We start from the raw sequence: 25,263 nt of genomic DNA, 5'->3' as shown, positions 1-25,263 counted from the left end.
TGTACAATGATATAAGCTTTTATATTATAAACAATAAAACGTGAGATTAATTTGTTGTCGAATAATTTATTATTTATAAAGCAAGGATATATATATATTTTCAAAGAAAGTTATGATAAGGAATTTAAATAGCTATTTAAAATAAGTTTTTAAATATATTTTATTTTATTTTATTATTTTTTATTTATTATTTATGAAACCAAAAAATATATTTTTAAAGTAACTCATAATTATAAGAAATTTAAACAGGTATTTAAAATTAATTTTAGTGACTAGGTAAAGGAATTTTTACAATGTTTAATTCATAAATCATGGAGAAATAAGTTTTAAAATATGATATTTAATTAATCAAAAGTTTTTTACGAATATTTTTATAATTTAATTTGATACATTATCAATGTAAAATAATTTTATACGTACATCTAATTACGTAAGATCATATAATAAAAATAACTATATTTTGTATTGATTATGTGAATAGTCATAAAAAAAATAAATATTATTGCACGATAGTGTAAAATATTTTACATTGTCAATGTATCTTCAAAGATCCAATATATCTGCACGTAAATTTATATAAAATTTGAAAATCAAAACGTAAAGAAAGAAATATATGAAAAAAAGTGAGATTTAAATTTAAATTTAAATTAGACAAAAATTTGGAAAAGAGAAAAAGTTGGACAATTATTAAAATAATTAGGAGGTTAATACTATTTTTTAATTTTATCGAAACTTTCTAAAATATTAAAATGGGTGGATACAGTAAACCTTTGATTTTATCTATATTATTGTTGTTGTTATTATTATTGGACCAAACCTACTTTTAATTATTTCATGGACCAACAAAATATTTAGGCTAAATTTAAATTCAAATTTTGACTAAAATAAAATACATTTAAAATTTATTTTAAATACTTATTTAAATTCCTTATCATGATTTTTTTGAAAAAAATATCGTTGCTTTATAAATAATAAATTATTCAACAATAAATTAATCTTACGTTTCTTTATTTGTAATATAAATTTTTTTTTGTATCATTACACATTATTCATATGTTGCAAATACAATTATCTTTTAAGCAATTAATTTTTATATTATTATAAAAATATAAATCGAATAAATTTTTTTCTATAAATTAACATTGAAAACTTAGCCCACACATAAAAATAATTTGGCTAGTCCATCAAAAAGTCCAATAAATATAATTACAAGCATTATGGCAATATTAATCTATTTTACCTAATCATTTTCGTATACTCTTCTGACTATGTGATAGAAATTGTCTCTGTGTGTATAACTATAGTACTCATACGCGTCAATCATCCAATTACAACACATTAGTTCCTCACATGCTGAAAAAATTTGCTTTTAGCATGGTAGCATTATCCCATTTATGGACAAATAATAAAATTTTAAATAAAATTCTACTCTGTGATGGATTAATTTTTAATATGTCGAATTGAAGAATATCATGAGAAAAAAAAACAATTTTATGTTGTCTTTGTTTGAATTACAGTGCATTCCTAGGCTGGACTATATGACATTTGTTAAAATTATTAATGTGAAAAATTATATTAAAAAACTAAAAATTCAAAACTTTAATACATTTTAAAAATATTTATTGCCTAAAACATTTTAGTTATTTCAATCTTGAATAGCCTCAGTCACCAAAAAAAAATCTTGAATAGCCTCAATGGTTGCCATGTTAAGTGGTCTGATCTTTGGACACTTGTTAATTCTATTAAGGATTTAGTTTTTTAAAATACATGATTTTTAATATGTCAAAATGATCAATAGTAGAAGTTTATTTTATTTTTTTATAAAAATGTTTAATTAATAATATTAACATCTGCCTTATTAGCTCATTTTTTTTAAATTAGTTCCTTGGCTCCTCGAAAGACTGAGAAGTGAGAAAATAAGAGTAAATATCAACTCGATCCATGTCTATTTTTTAAAATGATAAGACGATCTTTAACCAAAAATACGTTTCATTACGGTCCCTGATCCTGTACTTCGTCTGCCAACCCAGCCTTTTTGTGTCAGTTTTTCGGCAAAAACTCGACGGAAATTACTGACGTGTCAAAGTTAAAAAATGGATAGGGATCTAATTGTCTCTAAATTTAAATTAGTTAGGGGTTTATTTGTCCTTATTATTCTTTAAACAATATTTTTAATTATATTTTTATTCATTATATTAATATTCTTTTTTTAATAAAAAAGTACAAACTAATTAATAAATTATTCAAATTTAAAAATATCATTTATTATGAAATCAAATAAATAATTTTTAAATATATAAATAATAAACATTAAAATTCAGTTAATACATTAATAATAATAACCCTATGATATACTATTAATATTATAACTAATGAACACATTATTTGATATATAGTAAACTTTTTTTTACTAGTAACAAATTTAATTTTTTATCTCTTTAAACTAAATTAATAATTCAATTATGTTTTATTTCATTTAGCATTAGTAGACTATTTATAGTGTATTTTAGTGTAAAGATATCAAATAGAATTATTAATTTAGTTTAAGGAGATAAAAAATTAAATTTGTTATTAGTAAAAAAAAATTTACTATATATTAAATAATGTGTTCATTAGTTTTCACTTTATTGTAAAAATTAGCTAGATCATAATACTAATAGTATATCATAGAGTTATTATTATTAATGTATTAACTGAATTTTAATGTTTATTATTTATATATTTAAAAATTATTTATTTGGTTTCATAATAAATGATATTTTTAAATTTGAATAATTTATTAATTAATTTGTACTTATTTATCAAAAAAAGAATATTAATATAATGAATAAAAAATAATTAAAAAATATTGTTTAAAGAATAATACGGACAAATAAGCTCCTAACCAATTTAAATTTAGAGACAACTAAGTCCCCGTCTATTTTTTAACCTGACACGTCAGCAATTTCCGTCAAATTTTTGCCGAAAAACTGACAGAAGGACCGAGTTGGCAGACGGAATACAGGGTCAGGGACCGTAATGGAACTTATTTTTTGTTAAGGATTTAGTTTTTTAAAATACATTATTTTTAATATTTCAAAATGATCAATAGTAGAAAACTAGAAATTTATTTTATTAATAAATATATAATAAATATATTAAAAATGATAATATTTTATTTTATTTTTTTATAAAAATGTTTAATTAATAATATTAACATCTGCCTTATTAGCTCATTTTTTTTTTAAAATTAGTTCCTTGGCTCCTCGGATGACTGAGAAGTGAGAAAATAATGATGCCAAAAGGGGAAGCTTCAAATAGAAACCAACAAAGTGAATGCTCTCATTCCTGATTTTCTTCACCCAAACCATTCATTGTTTCTTTCCTTTCTTGTTTGCACTTCTTCCCACTTTTTAGTTGCTATATACTCCCTCTCTCTCTCTCTCTCTCTCTCTCGGACAGTCAACTCAAGAGTTTAACTGAACTGAAGCTTCATGTAAAGTTCGCAACTTTCTTCATTTGGGTGGTGAGAAAACTGATTATTTTACCGATTAATGGGCTTAACTATTATTGGTGTTCTTAAACACTCTTATAATTCAAAATTTCACTCATGGCATCGCTTATATTTTTTATGCAATATTTAATATTCAACACAACTCAATATGTGTGAGTAAGGTTTTGGATTAGGAGGATTTATAAATTTTCTTACTTCCCCCCAATATGATTTCTGAATTCTGATCAGTGATGATCCCACTTGTAGTTTTGAAATTCCAATTCTGCGTTTCCTTATTGTTTATTTGTTTTCTAAGTAACTGAAATCTTTATGTTTTGGACCTTTGGTGAAGGGAAATGAGAAGAAGAATTAGCTAAGGTTGAAAAACAAGTTCCTTATTTTCTGCTTTGAACTTGAGTGTGTGTGATGGAGTTCCCTTTCTTGCATCATTTGAGTCTTTGGAGAACATGTAGAAATATTCAAATTTGGACCATTTTCTTGCTCATGCTCCTGCTGCTGAAGAGTGGTGGTGTGTATTCTGATTCTGATTACTTGATTGGTCTTGGAAGCTATGACATTACTGGACCTGCAGCTGATGTTAACATGATGGGGTATGCTAACACACAACAAATTGCATCTGGGATTCACTTCAGGCTGAGGGCACGCGCTTTCATTGTTGCCGATGAAGACGGTAAGAGGGTGGTGTTTGTGAATCTTGATGCTTGCATGGCTTCACAGATTGTGACTATCAAAGTAATTGAGAGGCTCAAAGCAAGGTACCCAAGTTGACTAGTCTCAGTGCTTTGATAGAATTGACTTATGATGTTCATAATGAATTAGGAAATTACATAATTGAAATCAAATTATGTGATGTGGAATAAGCATGAAATGAATTAAAATTTGTTAACAAATTTTCACTTTTATTGAAATACATGAAGAATTGTTTTGAATTGGGCATTTTCGGTTTCAGGTTTTGGGTTGAAATCCATCAAGAATTGATTTGGAAACTATACCCCGAATGAATATGATTTAATTTTGAGGTGTTTGAAAGAGTTCAAATCTATGCTATTATTTAGTTTCTAATTCAAGAAAATGAATTCCAATTCATGAATGAGCTCAATTCTTTAAGTTTCCAAACATACTAGTTAGCTTGACCACATGGGAAAAAATTTTCTTTTGATCGTTGCTCGTAGTAACTGATGTTTATTGTGCTTAAGTTTTGCTTCATTTTTTTGGGCAGGTATGGTGATCTGTATACTGAAGAGAATGTAGCTATAAGTGGAATTCACACGCATGCTGGCCCTGGAGGTTATCTCCAATATATTGTGTATATTGTAACATCTCTTGGATTTGTGCGCCAGTCATTTGATGTCCTTGTTGATGGAATTGAGAAGAGTATTGTCCAGGCCCATGAAAATCTCCGCCCCGGATCAATACTTGTCAATAAGGGTGAGAGAAATAATCTTAGGACTTTTCCTTCCATCCACCTCAGGCCTTAGGCAATATTTTATACATAGGTGCTAGCATCTGATCCAACAGAGATAACTGTTAGCTATTATGTCATTTTATTTATGATTCATTAGTCATATGAAAGTTATCTTTAACTTGCAGGAGAACTCCTAGATGCCAGTATAAATCGCAGTCCCAGTGCTTATCTCAACAATCCTGCTGCAGAGCGAAAGAAATACAAGTATGATGTTGATAAAGAGATGACACTTTTAAAGTTTGTTGACGATGACTTTGGACCTGTTGGAAGCTTCAATTGGTTTGCGACACATGGGACTTCAATGAGTCGCACAAATTCATTGATTAGCGGGGATAATAAGGGTGCTGCTGCACGGTTTATGGAAGACTGGTTTGAGAAAGAGAATTCTGAAAGAAATTATTCTGTTGGACTGAAAAATGATCGCTTGCCACGAAGAGTCTCAAATATAATTCCTGGTCTTCTTGATAACCGTAAGTTACTTAGCCTTTTCTTTTTGTCCTGCAATTCATCTTCTACTGAAATTATTAGCATATTTTCCAGAACATGTTTGATATACAAGATAAGTGTCTTAATTTATTAGCATCGGAGTGTGTCCTTCTATATGCAAATTTCAGGTCATTATATTTATTTGAGAGCTGCTGCACAGTATGAATCAGTTTTTGTACCAATGTTACATACACCCTGATAACCAATCAGGCATTGGTTGGAGTGTAAGAAGATGAGAGAAAAAAAAACTAATGTGCAATTAAAAAACACAGCTCACTTTCATATTTACATGTCGTTTCGTGCCATAAGTTTTGTACCATTTAGCTTTTTTCCTATGTATATTCTGATTAAAATCTAATTGCAGATCATGAATTACTGGAAATTTCTGCCAACTTTCAATCTCTTCCCAGTAGATCAGCAACCAAAAATTCAAGCGTTGCAAGACGAGTGAGAAGTGCACGTAGGCAGGCTGGCAAGCCTGAATTCGTATCAGCATTTTGCCAATCAAATTGTGGCGATGTTACTCCAAACGTGCTTGGAGCTTTCTGTATAGACACCGGTCTACCTTGTGACTTCAATCATAGTACATGTGGAGGAAAGAATGAGTTGTGCTATGGCCAAGGACCCGGGTAATTATTTCTAGCATGTTTTAATTTTCCCAAGTACTTGCAAATGTTGCTAAACCTGTAATAGTTACTAAATTAGTAAATTTCATCCTCTATGTAATGTGACAGCTACCCAGATGAATTCGAAAGTACACGCATCATAGGGGAAAGGCAATTTAGAAAAGCAGTGGAACTTTTCAGTGAAGCAAAGGATGAAATTGAAGGGGATGTTGATTATAGACATGCCTATATAGATTTATCCACACTTGAAGTTACTATTCACAAACGTGGAGCTTCCAAGGTCGTAAGGACATGCCCTGCTGCAATGGGGTTTGCATTTGCTGCTGGTACAACCGATGGACCTGGAGCTTTTGATTTCAAGCAAGGTGATGATAAGGTAATCATCTATCCATTTTGCTTGTGGCAACCATTTTCGTAGGTTTGAATTCTTAAATATTTGTCATGATGTTGTATGGCAGGGAAATCCTTTTTGGAAAATGGTTCGTGACTTACTTAAAACACCAAGCAAGGAGCAAATAGATTGTCAGCATCCAAAGCCGATTTTGCTTGATACTGGTGAAATGAAGAAACCTTATGATTGGGCTGTAAGTTACACTCGTTCATCCTGAATATTTTGATTTTGTAGTCCCTTGGTCTAGTTATGCTTTCTTCTATAAGGAGTCTCTTTAACACTAGTAGATTTTAACACTATGTGAAGTTAGATTTCTGGAGACAAGTTTTTGGCGGAACATAGTTTGTGCATAAGTCACACACATAGTATATGGAATGCAAGTTTAGCAGCAGATGAGAAAAGGCTAACACAGAAGTGAAAATTGGAGATGTTATACCACAAGTAAAGAGATATAAGTATCTTGGTTGTATTATTAAAGATAACGAAGAAATAGAGGATGACGTAAACCATAAGGTTCAAGTAGGTTGGTCAAAATAACAAAGTGTTTTGTATTTTATATATAACAAAAAAGTATTTTTAAAACTTAAGGGTACATTCTTGCACTGTTATGAGACCAGCTATAATGTATGGGATGGAGTGTTGGGTGGAAAAAGTTGAACATGGACAAAAGTTCAACATGGGTCAAATGAGGATGTTTCGATGGATGAGACGTCATGAGTATGGACAGAATAAGAAATAAGGATATGAGAGAGAAAGTTGGATTAACAGAAAAGCTGGTGGAATCTAGCTTCTAGACTCTTCTAGATTATTTACTCAGCTCACTCTATTAGGAGAGAAGGTCGGTAGAGCATCCAGTGAGAAGGATAGATCAAATGGGAGATAGACCAGTGGTTAGAGGTAGAGAGAGACCTAAAAGGACTCTGCATGAAGTGGTCAAGCGAGATTTCTATGTAAACGATCTCGCCAGAGACATGACACATAATATAATGGCATGATGCCATGGTGTCGTTTAATTCATGTAACGAACCCTACCTATTAAGCTAAAGCTTTGTTGTTGTTGTTGCTGTTGTGATATGCTTTTCTTCCCATTCCAGAGCTCTATTTTATTTAGACACTTTCAGTCTTCTTGAATTCTTTGAGTATTTAAAATGCCTTGACATCTTGTTTGAGAAGAGAGGGTTATGTTTGGTATTTCATGTCAAAAATGGTATGTCACGGAAGGGGTTAGTGTGTCGGACAACTAAAGGATGTTATTTTTAACAGAAGTTCCATATAGAAGTCTCACATCTGTTTTCGCACATGCAGTGTAGTGCTTGTTAGTTGTTAGTTAGTAACAACATAAATCTTGCATATAAAGCTTTTGTGTTAATTTTGCAGCCATCAATACTTCCAATCCAGATCCTCCGCATTGGGCAGTTTGTGATTCTGTGTGTACCAGGAGGTACTAGCTTCTCCCCTACACTCTTATTTGCTATAAAATATTTTTGTTTGAATCTCCATTCTTCTAATCCTCAAACTCTAACAGCTGCTTCACTAAGACAGAATATGCATTGTATATAATAGTTATTTTTATTGTTCTTTTCCTTGGAAATTATATTTCTTCAGATGCTTCATGCGTGTTTAATATTGTTTTATTCTGACAGAGTTCTCAACAATGGCTGGGAGGCGTCTTCGCGATACGGTTAAGATGGTGCTAAGTAATGACAAGCACTTTAAAAACATGCATGTTGTTATAGCAGGGTTGACTAATACTTATTCGCAGTATGTAACAACATATGAAGAGTACCAGGTGCAAAGATATGAGGTCAGTTATAATGTTTCTTGAAATAACATGAATCTTGCAGCAAACACTTTTGTTTGATTTCCATAGCAAGCACAAAATGCAACATTAGTTTAACTTTATAGTTAGTTATTCAAGCTCAGTCATATAACTTTGTTAGGGTGCTTCCACACTATATGGTCCGAACACACTGAGCGCATACATTCAGGAGTTCAAGAAGCTTGCAAAGGCCCTCATCAGCGGCGAACCGGTAGAACCCGGTCCACAACCCCCTGATCTCCTGGATAAGCAAATAAGCTTCCTCCCACCCGTTGTCGTAGATGGAACCCCACACGGAGTAGACTTCGGAGATGTGTGCTCTGATGTGCCTCAGAACTCCACCTTCAAATGTGGTGACATGGTGACAGCATCATTCTGGTCAGCCTGCCCGAGGAACGACCTCATGACCGAAGGCACCTTCGCATTGGTGGAATTTCATAAAGGTGAGGATAATTGGGTTCCTGTTTATGACGACGACGACTTTTGCTTGCGCTTCAAGTGGTCAAGGCCCTCTAAACTCAGTTCTAGGAGTAAGGCAACCATAGAATGGAGGATACCAAATGATGTGAATCCTGGTGTGTATAGAATAAGACATTTTGGTGCTGCAAAGAGTTTATTTGGTTCAATTCACCACTTTACAGGTTCATCAAGTGCGTTTGTGGTTGCGTAGAGTCATAGAGGTAGTTTAATTGGTCATCACTTTTACTGTGTGATTTTAATGCTCAACTCTATGCAATTTATTTAGTGAATGAATCATACAGAAGGATGATACCATTGTGTATCATTTGTTATAGTTCCCTATCACTCTACTAACACCTCTCATTGCCATTTTTATTTTGGTGTTATATGGCTAACAAATCACTCTTTAAAACGTTGTCTACTGTTATTTTCTTCTAGTTGTAGTTGTTGATAAATTGTAAAACACCAGTGTTTGTGAATAAGCAATTTAGTATACTCTTTTCTCTCTAATTCTCTCTAGAAAATTTCTGTCGATTTTCTCAGATCTGTTTATGTGTTTAGTTTTACTTATTTGATTACGAATAAAAAATTAGCCTTACCGGCCCTTCGAGACTAACAAGTAAAAATCCATGTAAGGCAGAAAAAAGGTTGAAAGTGAAACTTACATAAGATTTCTGTTTCATGTTTAGAAACATAAAGATAAAATGAAAATTTGGACAACTTTTTGTTTCGTTCACATTAGCAAAAACTTAAGCAGGAGATGCTCCTCTTTCAGATTTCCTATAATCACTACAATTCTCTCTCCAGCTTTTAATCAATTATATGAATATGAATATGCATAAATTATTTATAAGATGTCGTAATAGATACTCCTAAAGTTGAACTTGACTCTTCCAAAAATGTACTAGTCTGCATGTGTACCGCAAAATAGCTAGTGGTAACATAATTCTTCTCAGATAGACAAGAAACAAAAAAAGTTTCCAACAGAACCATATCATTCTAATCAGTAATCCCTGAATTAGAATCAAATAACAAAGATAAGGGTGAATATCTAATATAGCATAATCAAGATTTTAGTACATGCAAGTCATGTATAAACCAAATTGGTGTAGAATGAATCCTATTTGCAAATGGCATGAGGCTCTTAACACAATTTTCTTGATGATTGAAAACACCCCAAACATGTATACCATATATGTAGTCCAAAGTCATCTCTTCCCACATATCATCTGTGAAGAAGTTGACTTTACTTCACACCCAAGCAAGCTTTGGCAGCCATTGATACACACTCATTAGCACCCAAGATGTAAAGATCGCATCGTTTTCCACTTCTTTGTCTTGAAGATCAAGCTTATACACAGTAAAATACTTTGTCCTATAAGGATAAATAGATAGTTGTGTATCCCCACATGACAAAAGATCTCCTTCTACTACCATCCCATCTTCATTCACAACATTCCCAATTTACCTTACTACCAGCAAGATTTCTTCTCCAGATACTACCGAGTATAAATTTCTTGAGAATTTATATCCTAAATAGTCTTCCTCTTCATAATTTGGCGCCTCTATGGTTGGTGTAACAAAAAGCTGTCTTTAAGGATTTTGCAGACAAATATTCCAAACTTTATGTCACGATAACATTGCTTATCATAATCAGAGTTTAACCCAAATTGCAGATTTGCAATAAGCAATCTACCACATATGATGGCAAGAATGTAGCTTGAAGGAGAGGAAGAACACATCAATACTTCTTTGACTATGAAGGTTTTACTTGAGTATTCAGCAAAGTAAGAATATGTCACAGGTTGCAAGAATGCATGAAGAGGGGGCAGGATAATGGAAGTGGAAGAACAAGAACAAGAACAAGGGGATTAGAAGAATTGGAACTCCGTTCTAGTCCGAAAGCACAAGCCAACCATGAGAAGAACCAACACACCTTGCTCCAACATTACCCTTCAACATGTTCTTCCATTCATATATATAATTCAAGATTAAAAAGAATCCTATTATGGTATTCTCAATAAATTTTACCTCAAAATAGACTGAACAGTGTTACCATTTCATTGCAGTGAAAGGAAATTTATTTCCACTTCAGCAGGCTATAAATATCAAACCAAAAACCCAAAAAGAAAAAAGGAAAGAAAAAGAAAAATACTGGAAGAGCTAGGGATGGAAAAGGAATCATCAAATTAAGTGTTGTCTTGCCTGATTTCCTCTAATTTGCATCTGCACCTTCCTCTTCCATGTGTTCTTCAGTATTGATCCATTTAGATAGTGCGTTTTCTGTCTGTTGATCTGCTGATAGAAGAACAATAGAAACTTAACTAGTAACTAAGTTAATCATATTTTGTATTAAGTGTGCTAAGGCTTTTATTCCGTTCCCTCCTGGTGATCGGGAAACAGCACGCAGATGATGCATTAGCATATGAAAACATTAACCAGCATTTATTTGTATGTCTTCAATCATAGCTCAAATTGTTGTGTTTGTTTCTTATGAGGCAGTTGACAGTCCTTCACATATATCATTCAAGCATACATGAAAACTAACAAATAGTTCATGCTGCATTTGACCCAATTATTGAAATATCGATATAGCCAATAAAAGCTAAAGCGATAATGATGGGAATGAGTGCAAAAGGGTAAAAGCTCTTGTTGAAAAAAGTAACCAAACCTTGAGCATCAAGCATCATAAAACTCACAATTGTTGACAATTTTTAATGCCTGCATCATACAAAATGGAAACAAAGATGGAGTTAAGCAGAAAGATAATTGGTCAAATTGATGCTTAAACATGATAGATGCTGGTAGACTAGAGGTCAATGATGTGCTTTTCAGTGCATTCTTCAGCAGTCATTCTAACAAGCTAAAATGTTTGTAATTAAGTACTTCATGTTTCAAGATCATAGAAGTAGAAACTACCAAGTAAAGAAATTCGTTCCAATCAAATACTTAAATTTATCCATCAACACATCATATTCTTAGAAGTATTACATAAGATAGAGTTTGTAATCAGAAAGAGATATACCTTTGATGGCTTCTTAAGAATGGAAAAACTATGCGGTACGTTGAAGAGAGTAAATCTGTGATAAAAACAGTGATTCATGTTATTGAGGGTCAACTGGAAAACATGCATTTCAAAATAATAAGCAGTTTAGGATTTTTAGTTCAGGCAAATAAAGCATTATTCCTTTAATATTATTAGTTATCACAAACATAAGCGCAAAGAAGTGACAATAACTCAATACTTAGAAATGATCATGCACACACACACACACTCTGACACACACCCCCCAAACATTTTCATTAAAACAACAATATGCACTATTTAGTTTTCCACCGGAATGTGATAGGTCATGCATCCTCTGCAAGAATGTGAGACTTTAGGACAGATATTAGACTGCAAGTGAAGTGGTAGTGATCCAGAACTTCTAAGCTCCAGGACTCCATCCAATCACTGCAAACTTCTTGGCAATATCATTTAGCAAACTGCTAGTTTCTCACTCATTTCTGTTTTCTCTTTTCTGCAAGATAAGCTCTACTACTCTGCAAAGGTAATTTCGGCATAGTGTCAGAGCAAAACAGATTTCGCTGCAACTTTTTATGCTACACTTTCACAGTCCTATCAGCAGAAAGGGAGCATAAGTTGGATGTAAAGCTGAAGCAAGGATCTCCCTCAAGTATAGCAGCAACACAAAAGATTATCAATTCATAACCTGAAACCAAACAAGAGCTTGGTCACAAGGGATGAGACAGAACAGTGCAATGTTGGCATATTTGTCTAACAAATAAAATAGGCTTTACTTCAGAGGTTTTAAAGAATTTTCATATGGAAGTCATGCTGTTATTCGTTAACACGGGATTTTAACAAGGATTATGAAGGGAAAGAGTTCATAATTAAGATTCAATTGAAGAGTATATGTGCTTTCTTCACATCAGTTCTCAAGATTCATGCACTCACACAATCCATAGACTATGGTTTCTTGTAGTATTTGTAGTTAAAGGGAGATAGTGGCAAGCTTCAAAGATATAAAAATACGACAGAAATTCCAATATACATAGAAAGTGGAGGCTCAATCCTTTGTAGAAGACAAATATATGGCAATAGCAATCAACAGGAAATTGAAGCAACTTGCTTAAAGATAATCCTAAATAACAAGTGGCAAATTCAAAATAAACCACTTTAGTAACTATATGCCTTCTTTCTGCTTCTTTTTCTTTCTTTCTTTCTTGCTCTCTCTCTTTTTTTTTTTCTTTTTTTTTTTTTTGAGTATTACAAGTAATTGGCTAAGATAAATTGACAGAATTACAAAGAGTAATTAGGAGGAAAAAGGAATAATTCTCCAAATTAAAGTGTTGATTGATGTCTTGCCTGATTTCCTTTAATTTCCATTTTCAACTTGCTGTTCCACGTCCATAACACATGGTGACAAGTGCATAGATGGAGTCATAGTAGCAGAGCAATGTAACCAATGATATAAGCACATTGATTATGAAGAACTCTAGAAATTGACCAGCGATGAAGATCCACAAGAGTGCTTCAAAAGCAATCAAACCCGAACCGTGGAACAGAATAGTAGTCAGGGTGTTGGGTCTGGGTGCCTTCTTTGCAATCTCGTGACAAATTTGAGCCACCAAATAAAAAAAGAAGGCTGGCTTGTGTTCTTGAAAGAGATTATTAGCAGCGGTTAAGTCTCCATGAATCAACGCAATTGCTGATATCACCAATTTTATGAGACCATCGTAGACGCTGTTATTGTTCTCGGTCTCGCTCTGACTCACAACGTCGCTGCAGAGTCATGAATTACACGCGCTAGGGTTAGCCATGTGAAGGGACTAATGAACGAAGGATCAAAATTTTGATATATGCTTCAGAGTTTAATCGTTGCGCTTATCGAATGAAAGTTTAATCATTGTTGATTATATAATGACAGTCATTCAATGAATATTTGTCTTCTTAATAAGTATTACAGAATATAGCAAGTAATTGAACAACTTGTCTTTTGCTTTGTTTTCATGCTGTGTTTTTATTTTTTATTTTCACTTTTTATTTACAAAATTTTAAAAATAAAAAATATTTAAAAAATACAAACTAAACATACTTTCACTTTTAAAAATATAATGATACATAATTACATTAGAAATGAATCAAATGATGTCTTACCATAACTATTTGAGAACAAATAAAAAAACTATAATAAAAGATTATAAAATAATTACTAAATAACATACGGTAAGAATTTATTTCTCTATTAATGAGGGAGAATATATATTTTTTAATTTGACATCTTAAGATTAATTTATCACAAATTTAAATGATATAATATTTTTAATTTGATAATCATGCAAAATTAATTTGTTCATAATTATAAAAAAGACTAATTCAAAATCCAAACAATTTAAGAAAAAAAATAAACACACTATAAGAATTAAACTCAAAATAAAAAAGAGTAAATTGCAACTTTACTATATAAAAAAAAGTAACTTGAAAGATATTTCTTTGTATCTAAATTTATAACCGGATAATCTTTTTTGTTATTATTGAAATTTGAAAAAAAAAAGGCTTATTCAAAATCCAAAATATTTATGGGAAAAATAAACGTACACTATAAAAATTGAACTGAAAATAAAGAGAGTAAAATCGTAACTTCACTAAAAAGGAAAAAAAAAAAAAAGATAGTAAAGTTGAGGTGCAGTGTTGAAATTATTTTAGGTAGTGAATGAGCATGTCATCAGTTAATTAAGTGTGTAATGCAGCAGTGTTACCTCTGCGTGACTGGGGTTGAGCTGCTGCTACTTCCATTTTCCATTGTCTTGCCTGCCGATTATTAAGTGTAATGTGATGTGGTAGGTGGTAACAGGCACGGCGGGGAATGAGGAGAGCACTCTGACCGCTTATATAGTATAGATTTTTTTTGCCGTGACATATAGAGGCACCCCCACGACTTTATTATTCGATGATGTGACAGAATATGAAAAATAGATAGTATAAGAGACACCCCCGACGATCGACGATGTGACAACCCCCGACGATCGACGATGTGACAACCCTGTGACAGTCAATATGAAAAATGGATACCCTGTGACAGTCAATATGAAAAATGGATACCCCCGACGATCGACGATGTGACAGTCAATATGAAAAATGGATAGTATAAGAGACACCCCCGATGATGTGACGATAGTATAAGAGAGAATTTAACAATGGATAGGATAAGGCTTAATTTGGTAAAATTTTTATTTTTTAAAAGTAACTTAGTTAATTTTTAAAAGATGGCTTTTTAAAAGTTGTAATATTTATGTTTGATAAATTAAGTTAAAAATTACTTTTAATAATCACAAGCAACAACAATTGTATTTAGTAAAATAGTATTTAAAATTTAAAAATATTATAATAGATATAAATGTAAGCATTAAATTTAAAAATTAGTTAACATATGAGATTATATTAGACTTTTAAATTTTAAAAAGCATAAGCCAATTTTAAAAAACTCTATCTTAGGTGCTTTTAAAAATACCCTAATCTTTTAAAAGCTGCAAGCATAAGCACATAATCTTTTTTATTTACCAAACACAAAATAAAGAGCTTGAACTTTTAAAAAATACAAGCACTTCTTCAAAAAACTTTACCAAACCAAGCCTAAGAGACACCGGCTTCCTACTCTAGATGAGTTTTGCAAATTAGTGAATTACAACCGGCAGTATTGTAAAAATTGGATTAGAGCAGTCTAGTAGTATGACCGTTTAAAAGTTAAAATAGGTGAAAACCGGTTAAATTTGGTGAGAATCAGTCCAATTAAATCATTCTAAAAAAATTATTAAAAATGTGATTTGAATTTGAATCGTTATATTATTTTTTATTATTTTATATATTAATCATATAATAAAAATATACAATAATTTTATTAATATTATTTTAATTTTATATTTATATATATTTAAATTAATTATATTTTTATTATTCATAATTATTAACATAAATATTATTTAACATATATAATAAAAATATTAAATATTTTTATTAATTATAATATTATTATTTTTTATGATTATATAATATTTATTAAATATTATTTTTAATAAAAATAATATAATAAATATAAACTAATTATTTAATTATTAAAATAAAAAATAATTATTTTAATATAAAAATAAAATTTAAAAATTTTATTTATAAAAATACTAAAATTTTATATATTTATTTAATAATAATTAAATTATAATTTGTTAAATTTTTTATATTTTTAAAATATTAATAAATATATTTATTTTAAATTTTAAATTTTATATTTTTAATTATATTATATTTTTTATTTATATAAAATTAATTCTATTAATTTAATCAATAATATATCAATTGAATTGATAAATAAATAAATTAATAATTTAATTGGTTCAATTATCAATTCGATTCTTACAACTATGCAATTTGCTCCGTATAGCTCTCTAGATGAGTTGGCAAGGCAACTCCCTCTCTCTTACATTTCAGTTTTCAAAGACAGATTTCATATATTTCTAGCTACTATATGATGTGGCAGTGGTTACATTTGTGGAAGACGTTGACGTATATCGGTATATATACCACGGAAATTTCCCTCCACCAACACCTTTCCGAAGACGTCGTATTCTAGAAGACAATATAATTCTAACGCGTCACTCCCCGATAATATTTATTAGCATTTAGCTAATATTAGAGTTAGACCGAAATAAAATAGATATGCATTTTATAATATATAAATTAATTTAAAATTTAAAAAATATAAAATTAAAAATATATGCAAAAACTAAACTTTAAATAAAATTATGAAAACATTTAAATTGAGTTTATTTATTTAATTTTATATTATTATCTTTATTTTTATTCTTTTAAATAATTAATTTTTATTTTTTTTTAGATTATATTTAAATACTTTAGTACAAATATAAAATTATTAGATAAAATGTAAGTTTAAATATAATATTTTAATAGAAACCTTATGATTGGGCTGTAAGTTACACTCGTTCATCCTGAATATTTTGATTTTGTAGTCCCTTGGTTTAGTTATGCTTTCTTCTATAAGGAGTCTCTTCAACACTAGTAGATTTTAACACTGTGAAGTTAGATTTCTGGATACAAGTTTTTGGCTGTACATAGTTTGTGCATAAGTCACACACATAGTATATGGAATGCAAGTTTAGGAGCAGATGAGAAAAGGCTATATAGAATGCAAGTTTAACACAGAAGTAAAAATTGGAGATGTTATACCACAAGTAAAGAGACACAAATATCTTGGTTGTATTATTAAAGATAATGAAAAAATAGAGGAGGACGTAAATCATAAACTTCAAGTAGGTTGGTCAAAATAACAAAGTGTTTATATTTTATATAATAACAAAAAAATATTTTTAAATTTAAATATTTTATATAACAACAAAAAAATATTTTTAAATTTAAAGGGATATTCTTGCATTGTTATGAGACCAACTATATTGTATGGAATGGAGCGTTTAGTGGAAAAAGTTGAACACGGACATAAGTTTAACATTGGTGAAATGAGGATGTTTCGATGGATGAGACATCATGAGAATGAACAAAATTGATAAAATTCGTTTTGAGTAGCAAATTTCTTAGTAAAAAGTAAGTTAAAGAAGAAAGAAATGTGATTATTGCATTAGTGGAAAATCACATATTTACAGAGATAAAAAGTACAGCTATATATAACCAAAAAAAGAAAAAAAAATAAAAATTATACTAACTATCTCTTCATATTCTATTATACAGTAATACCCAATAAAACAAGAGAGTACTGAGAGTACTAGTAATATTCATACATTAATAGCCTCCCTTAAGCTGGGAGTGTACAAATTATACATTCCAACCTTACTACATATCTCTTCAAAAGGACCTGGTGAAAGTGTCTTTGTAAGGACATCAGCAAGTTGTTCTTTTGATGGAATTGGCATGAGCTTTAAAGAACTGTCTTGAATTTTTTCTCTAACTTTGTGACAATCAATCTCAATGTGTTTTGTCCTTTCATGAAACACTGGGTTAGCCACAATGTATCTAGCAGATTGGTTGTCACAAAATAATGTCATAGGACCTGGTAAATTTTGAAGTCATTCAAGATGTACATCAGCCAAATTCCTTCATAAGTTGCAAGAGTCATTGCTCAATACTCTGCTTCCGAAGATGATCGAACAACTATTTGCTGTTTTTAAATTTTCTAGGACACCAAAAATCTTTCAAGAAAGAAGCAATATCTGGACACTCGCGTATCCGGACATGTACCCCAATCAGAATCTGAAAAATCACGAAGAGACAAGTCACAAACAGACTCAAAAAGTAATCCTTTTTCAGGAGCTCCTTTCAAGTACTTCAACACATGTAAGGCTGCTTTGAAGTGCTCATCGGTGGAACAATCTAGAAATTGACTTAACTTGCTAACAGCAAAGCTTATGTCAGGTCTGGTATTAGTGAAGTATATCAACCTTCCAATGAGTCTTCATATGGCTTAACATCATTCAACAATGTTTCTGATGACTTTGAGAGATGAATTGAATAATTCATAAGTGTGCTGGCTGGTTTTGAATATAATAATCTATACTCTTTTAGGAGATCAAAAGTATATTTCTTTTGATATAAAGTTATTCCCCTTTTACTCCTTGCAACTTCCATGCCTAAGAAAAATTTTAGTTTGCCTAAATCTTTGATTTTGAACAAAATGTCGAATTTCATCTTCACACGTTGGATCTCTTCTATGTCATCCCCCGCTAGAACCAAATCATCCACATAAAAAAGAATAGAAGTTAAACCGGTTGGAGAAGATTTGGTGAAAAAGAATGATTTGCCTTTGATTGTGAGTAACCTGAAGCAATAAAGACAAAGTATAACTTAGAGTTCCACTGGCGACTTGCTTGCTTAAGGCCATATAAGGATCGTTCCAGCTTGCAAACCATTCTTGGCTGTGCATTTAAATCAGGAGTAACTTCATATAGACTTCTTCAGGTAGATCACCGTGAAGAAAGGCAGTGGTCACATCTAATTGATGAATAAACCAGTTCTTACTAACTGCAATTGCTAAGAGTACACAAAAGGTAGTCATTTTGAATACAGGACTAAAGGTATCAAAATAGTCATACCCGTATATTTGAGTAAATTCCTTTGCTACAAGCCTTGCTTTGTGTCTCTCTATAGTCCCATTAGAGTTATACTTTGTTTTAAAAACCCATTTACATCCGATTGCATGCTTTCCTTTCGATAGAGTAGTAAGTTTCTAGGTCTTGGTTTCCACCAATGCTTCAAGCTCAGCTTTGATTGCTTTCTGCCAATAATCACTCAGAATAGCCTGTTCATAGTTCTTTGGCTCCGGATTTATGAAAATTGTAATGGAAAGTGCTTTGTGTGATTGTGACAAAGAATTGTAACTCAAATAATTGAAAAGAGAATACTTTTTTGTGATTAATGATTAGATCATGCTATCAGAGACAGTGATTTGCATACATTCATAATCATCAAGGTATCTTGGCTTGTGTCTTTCTCTAAGAGATCTTCTTAGTGAAGGAGGTGGATTAATATCAGTGGACTGAGAATTAGATGGATTTTCATCATATGATGGTGTAGTACATGTTGCTAGTGCTGCTGGTAAACTCAAAGACATGGATAAGGTTGGCTGTGGTTGAACATCAATTGCGTTGGAAGAAGTATTTGACAATGTATGTTGAATGAGATGTAAATCTAAGGTATGAGAAGATAATGTGCTGCTATCAAAGACATCTATAGGATCATGATTATGTAATGTAGGTTTAGTATCTTGATTAGAATTGGAAACATATTCGAATATGGATGAGAAACTTGATTATTCTTATATGGAAAGAAATTTTCATAAAAAAATTACATTTTTAGATATAAAAAATTGTTTATTATTTATGTCCATCAAAAGATATCCTTTTGTTCCTGTTTAAGGCCAAGAAAAATACATTTTCTTCTTCTTTTATCCAATTTCTTTCTATTTACAACTAAAGTTAAAGCAAATGCAAGATATCCAAAGATTTTGAAGTGTTGAATGTTTGACATTTTACTAAAAAGAATCTGATAAGGATTTTTATTATTAATAGATGAACTAGACACTCTATTGAGAATATGTACAGCATGAGATGCAGCATGTCTCCAAAAAATTTTAGGAAGATGAGCCTTAAAAATGAGTGATCTAGCAATATTTAAAATATCTTAATGTTTTCGTTCTACAACTCCATTTTGTTGAGGTGTCTCAACACATGAAGTCTGATGAATTATTCCATATTTTCATAAAAAGAATTTATGATGAATTCAGTTTCATTATCAATTCTGATATTTTTTATTTTTGTTTGAAATTGGGTTCCAATTAGTTGCACAAATTGTTGAATAAAAAAAGAAGTTTCACTTTTATTTTTCATAAAAAATAGCCAAGTGAACCTGCTTTTATCTTCTACTATTGTTAAAAAATATTTACGACCAACAAAAGATGGAATAGAAATAGGTTCCCAAATATCCATGTGCATTAAATCAAATAAATTGACAGATTTTGTTTGACTCAAATGAAAAGACAATCTTCTTTGTTTTGCATAATGACATGGTTCACAAGGTTCATTTTTTAATGGACATATAATAAAAGGATAACTCTTTTTCATTTCTTGTAACCTATCAATTGAGATATATCCTAACCTACAATGCCAAGTTTCATGATTTATAGTGTTTGTGATAGCAGCAACACTAACTGAATTGCTGGTGTTGACTAATTCTCTATTCTTTGCTTCTAAGTTGACATAAGTTGCACCTGTATTGAAGATATACAAGCCACCTCTTTGTCTAGCATGATCAATCATCTTCAAGAAAATGTTGTCCTGTATCTCATAGTGTGCATTGTTAAATAAAAATTGACAAGGTAAAAAAATTAGTTGTTTCAGACATAGATATGATATTAAAATTGAAAGAGGGCACATATAACATATTTATAAGGTAAAAATCACGAGTTAAAATTATAGTTCCACTAATTGTTGCTGTGGTCTCAGTTCCATTTGGATATTTGATTAACATAGGATCTATTATGTGATGAGAGCAATGTTCTGAAAATCGATTCGAACTGGTCGGTCGAACCGATCAAATTGTAAACCATTGCCAAATACAGTTCGAGCAGAAGGAAAAACCGACAGATTTAGAAACCAGAAGTGAATTGTCGAACCGACTAGAAACCGGTCAGTCGAACCGAATCGTGACCCGGTCGATTTTTGAAATTGGCTAGCAAAATACTATGTTTTGCATGCTGAAGAAAGAGCCAAAGGGGAACGAACCCTAGTCTCACCCACGGACCCACTCACACCTCTCTCGAGCCTCCACAGTCCACTTTCACCTCTAGCTCTCAGTTCTCACGTCTCCGGTCTCCCCCTCGAGCTTCCGGCGCAACTTTTGTCCAGCCCCACCGTCGCAACGTTCGTGGAGCCACCACCACTGTTCGCGCAGCCATGCTCCATCGCCAAGTCAGCCCTCAAAAATCGCAGCCAGCGCCACTTTTTGTCGTGAAGTTAAGGACCGCCGGCGCCAACTCTATTCAACCCTGCCACCCCTTCAGCCATCTCTTGCCAGCCACTGTCCCTGTCCCCGCCAGCTCTGTATTTTTCCAGACTTCTAGCTTCTAACCCTAGATATGAATTTTGATTTTTGTAATAATAATTGTTGAAGCATTGATTAATTGTTGAATGATGATTAATTGAATAATTTTTTATAATTATTGTTAGTTCAGTTCTGTTCAAGCCTGTTCGAATGTTACTTTGAAGTTTTGTGAAGTGTGAAGTGTGAAGTGTGAAGTGTGAACTGCGATTTTTTTATTTTTCTCCCTTAAATTCAATTTTTTATGCTCTGTTCAGAAATTATTGAATGATTATTGAATGTTTTTGTGTTTTTGTTGAATGATTATTTGATTCTTGATTAGCACTGGATGCTCTGCTTTGTTTGTGTACTATTTCTGTGTACTATTTCTATACTGTATTTGTGATTTTTTTGGGTAATTCAACAAGTTAAAAATAAACTTGCTGTTTAATAATATTTTCTTCCATTGTAAATCTCAGTAATTCAATAGGAAGCAGATATAAAAAGCAGAGCTTTCAAGTCTGTGCGAGTTACTGTCCATGTCCTGGTAAATTGATTGCAAGTTAATGTTATTTCCTTTAGTTTTAATGTTGGATTTTAAAACTAACCCTAATTTATTGCTTTTCAAGAATCAAAAATCAAAGAAATAGAAAAGCAGCAGGTATTATCAGTTAAATTCAATTTTGAGTGTTATTGGTTGGACAATTATGCGAACATTATTACTGCTTGTGAGATGAAAACTTTAGATTTAAATTTAATTGATTTTTGTCTGGTAATTATTGGTTGAACAATTATAGTATTTAGGGTTTTTAATTTGTTCTAATTGGAATATGAAGGATGAGCTTAAGAGAAGCTTGCTAAAATCTATGATGTTAAGGACCCCAACACTGCGTTCGTGTTCAAGTTTCGCACCCATTTCGTAGGGAGCAAATCCACTGGTTTTGCTTTGATTTATGATACTGTTGAGAATGCTAAGAAGTATGAGCCTAAGTACAGATTTGTTAGGGTAAGATAACTCCATTTTTTGTTCTTCTAATGTGGTTTTTGTTCATGAGTGTAATTGCTATAGAATGAGAAACACTTTCATCTAATTAGAATGTATGAGAAACATTTTTTGTTCTTCTAATGTATGTTTATTTATAATTTATTTATTATTTTATTATAAAACGATTTTTTTAGTTGGATCACAATTGAACCGGTTAGACTAATAAATCAGTTAACCAGTGACTAGAACGGTTCGATGATCAGTTTGATTTTCCAAACCTTGGATGAGAGTGAAAAGTATAAAGAGAAAAAGTAACATGTGTAGTGGCACCAGTGTTAATTATCCAGTCATGTGTGTGCAAAGAAATGTGAGAAACTGATAAGATATGGTGTATACCTGCTGAAGGAGCTATCACTGTGTTTATGACTTGTGTTTGAAGAGAACTATGAGCAGGATAATCTTTATGTTGTTGGAATAGAGAAATTAATGCTTGTTTTTTATCTTCGAAAAACAAGTTGTCTAGACTTTTACTATTCTCCTCTTGAGTTGAACGCACATCAGGCATGTTGCCATCTCCACGTATTTTCTTAGCAACAATCATATTGTTCACATTTGCTACTCCAAATTTCTTTTGCAAATGAGGAGGAAATCCATGCTTATGGTAGCAGGTCTCTATAGTGTGTCCAGCCTTCCCGCAATAAGAATAATTTCTCATCATTCCTCTTCTACTACTAACTCTACCTCGGCCTCGGCCACGTCTGCCCTGCCACCTCAATTTGTGATACCAGAATTTGCATTCAAGGTCATACCAAATTCTCTGTTATTTTCCTTACCAGTTCCTCCAATATTGACAGCATTAACTAGCATCCTTTCTTCACTTTGAATAGATGAAATTCACACTGGGCAGTGGCACCATTAACATAATCTGTGATTTCACTATTGTGTACTGCTCATTTAGCCCTCTCAAAATTCTAATAGCATGTTCTTGGTCTCTATATTCTCTAATGATCTTCAGTCCACATGAGCATGATGCTCCATAGGTACAGGATGGAATTGGTTTGAACTCATCAAGTTCTTCCCAAATTCTCTTATGTTTAGTGAAATATGTAGTGATGGATAGATCTCCCAGCTTCATCACAAAATATCTCTTCTTGAAGATCAGTTATCTGAAACAAATCACCTTTATAGAATCTGTACTTGAGATCGTTCCAGAGTTACGAGGCCATGTTACACCAAAGAACACTCTGAAGAATCTCTGTACTTAGGGAAGAATGCAACCACGATAGTACAAAGGTGTTGCATCTGTCCCAGGCTTCATAGGTTGAGTTAGTTTTTTCAGGTTTCAGAATGCTTCCATTAGTGAATCCCAACTTGTTCTTCGATTTGATGGATAGCCAAATCAATCTCGCCTATGAGTGATAATTTCGAGTTGTAAGAGGAGTTTGAGTTAGTGATAAACCTGGGCTTTCATTTGGATGAAAGTAGAAGGGACTTGTCTGGTCTTGAATCGGGTTCAATGTTGATCTCCCTACTTGCGTTTGAAGGTTGGCAAGTTGATTCATCAATCTTGTGAGATTTTGTAAATCACTCACTGAAAATGTTTGTAGTTGCAAATTTTTTGGATTATCCACCCCAGCTTCTCGATCTGCTGCCATGGATATTGTAGAAGGAAGGGCTTGCCTAACAATATTTGCAGCTCTTCCACGCTCACCGCACCATGATGAAATCCGTTCTAAGCTGCAGATTTCTTAGTGAAAAGCAAGTTAAAGAAAAGAGAAATGTGTCTATTGCATTAGTGAAAAATCACACCTTTACAAAGACAAGAAGTACAGCTATATATAGCTAAAAAGAAGGAAAAAAGAAACAATAAAAATTATACTAGCTACCTCTTCATATTCTATTATACATCTGTGATCTACTAATGTCACACAATATCCAATAAAAGAGAGAGTATTAGGAGTACTAGTAATATTCATACATTAATAAGAATAATAAATAAGAATATGAGATTGAAAGTTGGATTAACAGAAAAGATGGTGGAATCTAGCTTCTAGACTCTTCTAGATTATTTACTCAGCTCACTCTATTAGGAGAGAAAGTCGGTAGAGCATCCAGTGAGAAGGATAAATCAAATGGAAGATAGACCAGTGGTTAGAAGTAGAGTTTTAGAAATATAATCATTAATGTTACTTTCTCCTATCAGTTTAAACTTTTGGGATAAGTGGTTTCATGACATAGTATTAGAGTTCTGTGTCCAAAAGGTCTGGACTCTGGAGTTCGATCCTTGATGAACTCCAAAAGTGAAAAAAATAACGTAAGACAAATAAGGGAGAAAAGAAGGCCTAAGCAAAAAAATCAAACAAATCCAAAATGAGGCTCTCATTTTAGGGATAATGTTAGAGATATAATCATTAATGTTACTTTTTTCTATCAATTTAAATTTTTAGAATAAGTGGTTTCATGATATAAAAAAAGACCTAAAAGGACTCTGCATGAAGTGGTCAAGCGAGATTTCTATATAAACGATCTCGCCTATAGACATGACACATAATATGATGTTATGGTGTTGTTTAATTCATGTAACGAACCCTACCTATCAAGCTACTGCTTTGTTGTTGTTGTTGCTGTTGTGATATGCTTTTCTTTCCACTCAAGAGCTCTATTTTATTTAGACACTTTCAGTCTTCTTGAATTCTTGAAGAGTATTTAAAATGCCTTGAGATCTTTGTTTGAGAAGAGAGGGTTATGTTTGGTATTTCATGTAAAAAATGGGTATGTCAGGGAAGGTTAGTGTGTCGGACAACTAAAGGATGTTATTTGTAACAGAAGTTCCATATAGAAGTCTCACATCTGTTTTCGCACATGCAGTGTAGTGCTTGTTAGTTAGTAACAACATAAATCTTGCATATAAAGCTTTTCTGTGTTAATTTTGCAGCCATCA

General features: G+C 31.8%; 1 protein-coding gene and 1 pseudogene across 2 annotated transcripts; one reads left to right on the top strand and one right to left on the bottom strand.

Annotated features, from left to right (window-relative positions):
- Nucleotides 1-3,239: 3,239 nt before the first annotated feature.
- Nucleotides 3,240-9,249, top strand: LOC107611152 (neutral ceramidase 1). Of its 2 annotated transcripts, none has more exons than XM_016313132.3 (10): nucleotides 3,240-3,505; nucleotides 3,825-4,248; nucleotides 4,713-4,921; nucleotides 5,084-5,428; nucleotides 5,809-6,073; nucleotides 6,179-6,446; nucleotides 6,529-6,654; nucleotides 7,839-7,902; nucleotides 8,105-8,265; nucleotides 8,402-9,249. In XM_016313132.3, the coding sequence occupies exons 2-10, from the start codon at nucleotides 3,899-3,901 to the stop codon at nucleotides 8,948-8,950; spliced, it is 2,337 nt and encodes a 778-aa protein (XP_016168618.1). In that variant the 5' UTR covers nucleotides 3,240-3,505; nucleotides 3,825-3,898; the 3' UTR covers nucleotides 8,951-9,249. The 2 variants fall into 2 exon arrangements, with proteins under 2 accessions (XP_016168618.1, XP_088357053.1); XM_088500927.1 differs by having other exon boundaries at nucleotides 3,367-3,505; nucleotides 4,042-4,248.
- Nucleotides 9,250-9,655: 406 nt separating this feature from the next.
- LOC110269128 (uncharacterized) lies at nucleotides 9,656-10,628 on the bottom strand (annotated as a pseudogene).
- Nucleotides 10,629-25,263: the final 14,635 nt, after the last annotated feature.

The sequence above is a fragment of the Arachis ipaensis genome, chromosome B1 (assembly GCF_059453495.1).
Source record: "Arachis ipaensis isolate K30076 ecotype BB chromosome B1, ASM5945349v1, whole genome shotgun sequence".
NCBI lineage: Eukaryota > Viridiplantae > Streptophyta > Magnoliopsida > Fabales > Fabaceae > Arachis > Arachis ipaensis.
Note: the sequence above shows the minus strand (reverse complement) of the source record. Positions and strands in the feature narration are given on the sequence as shown.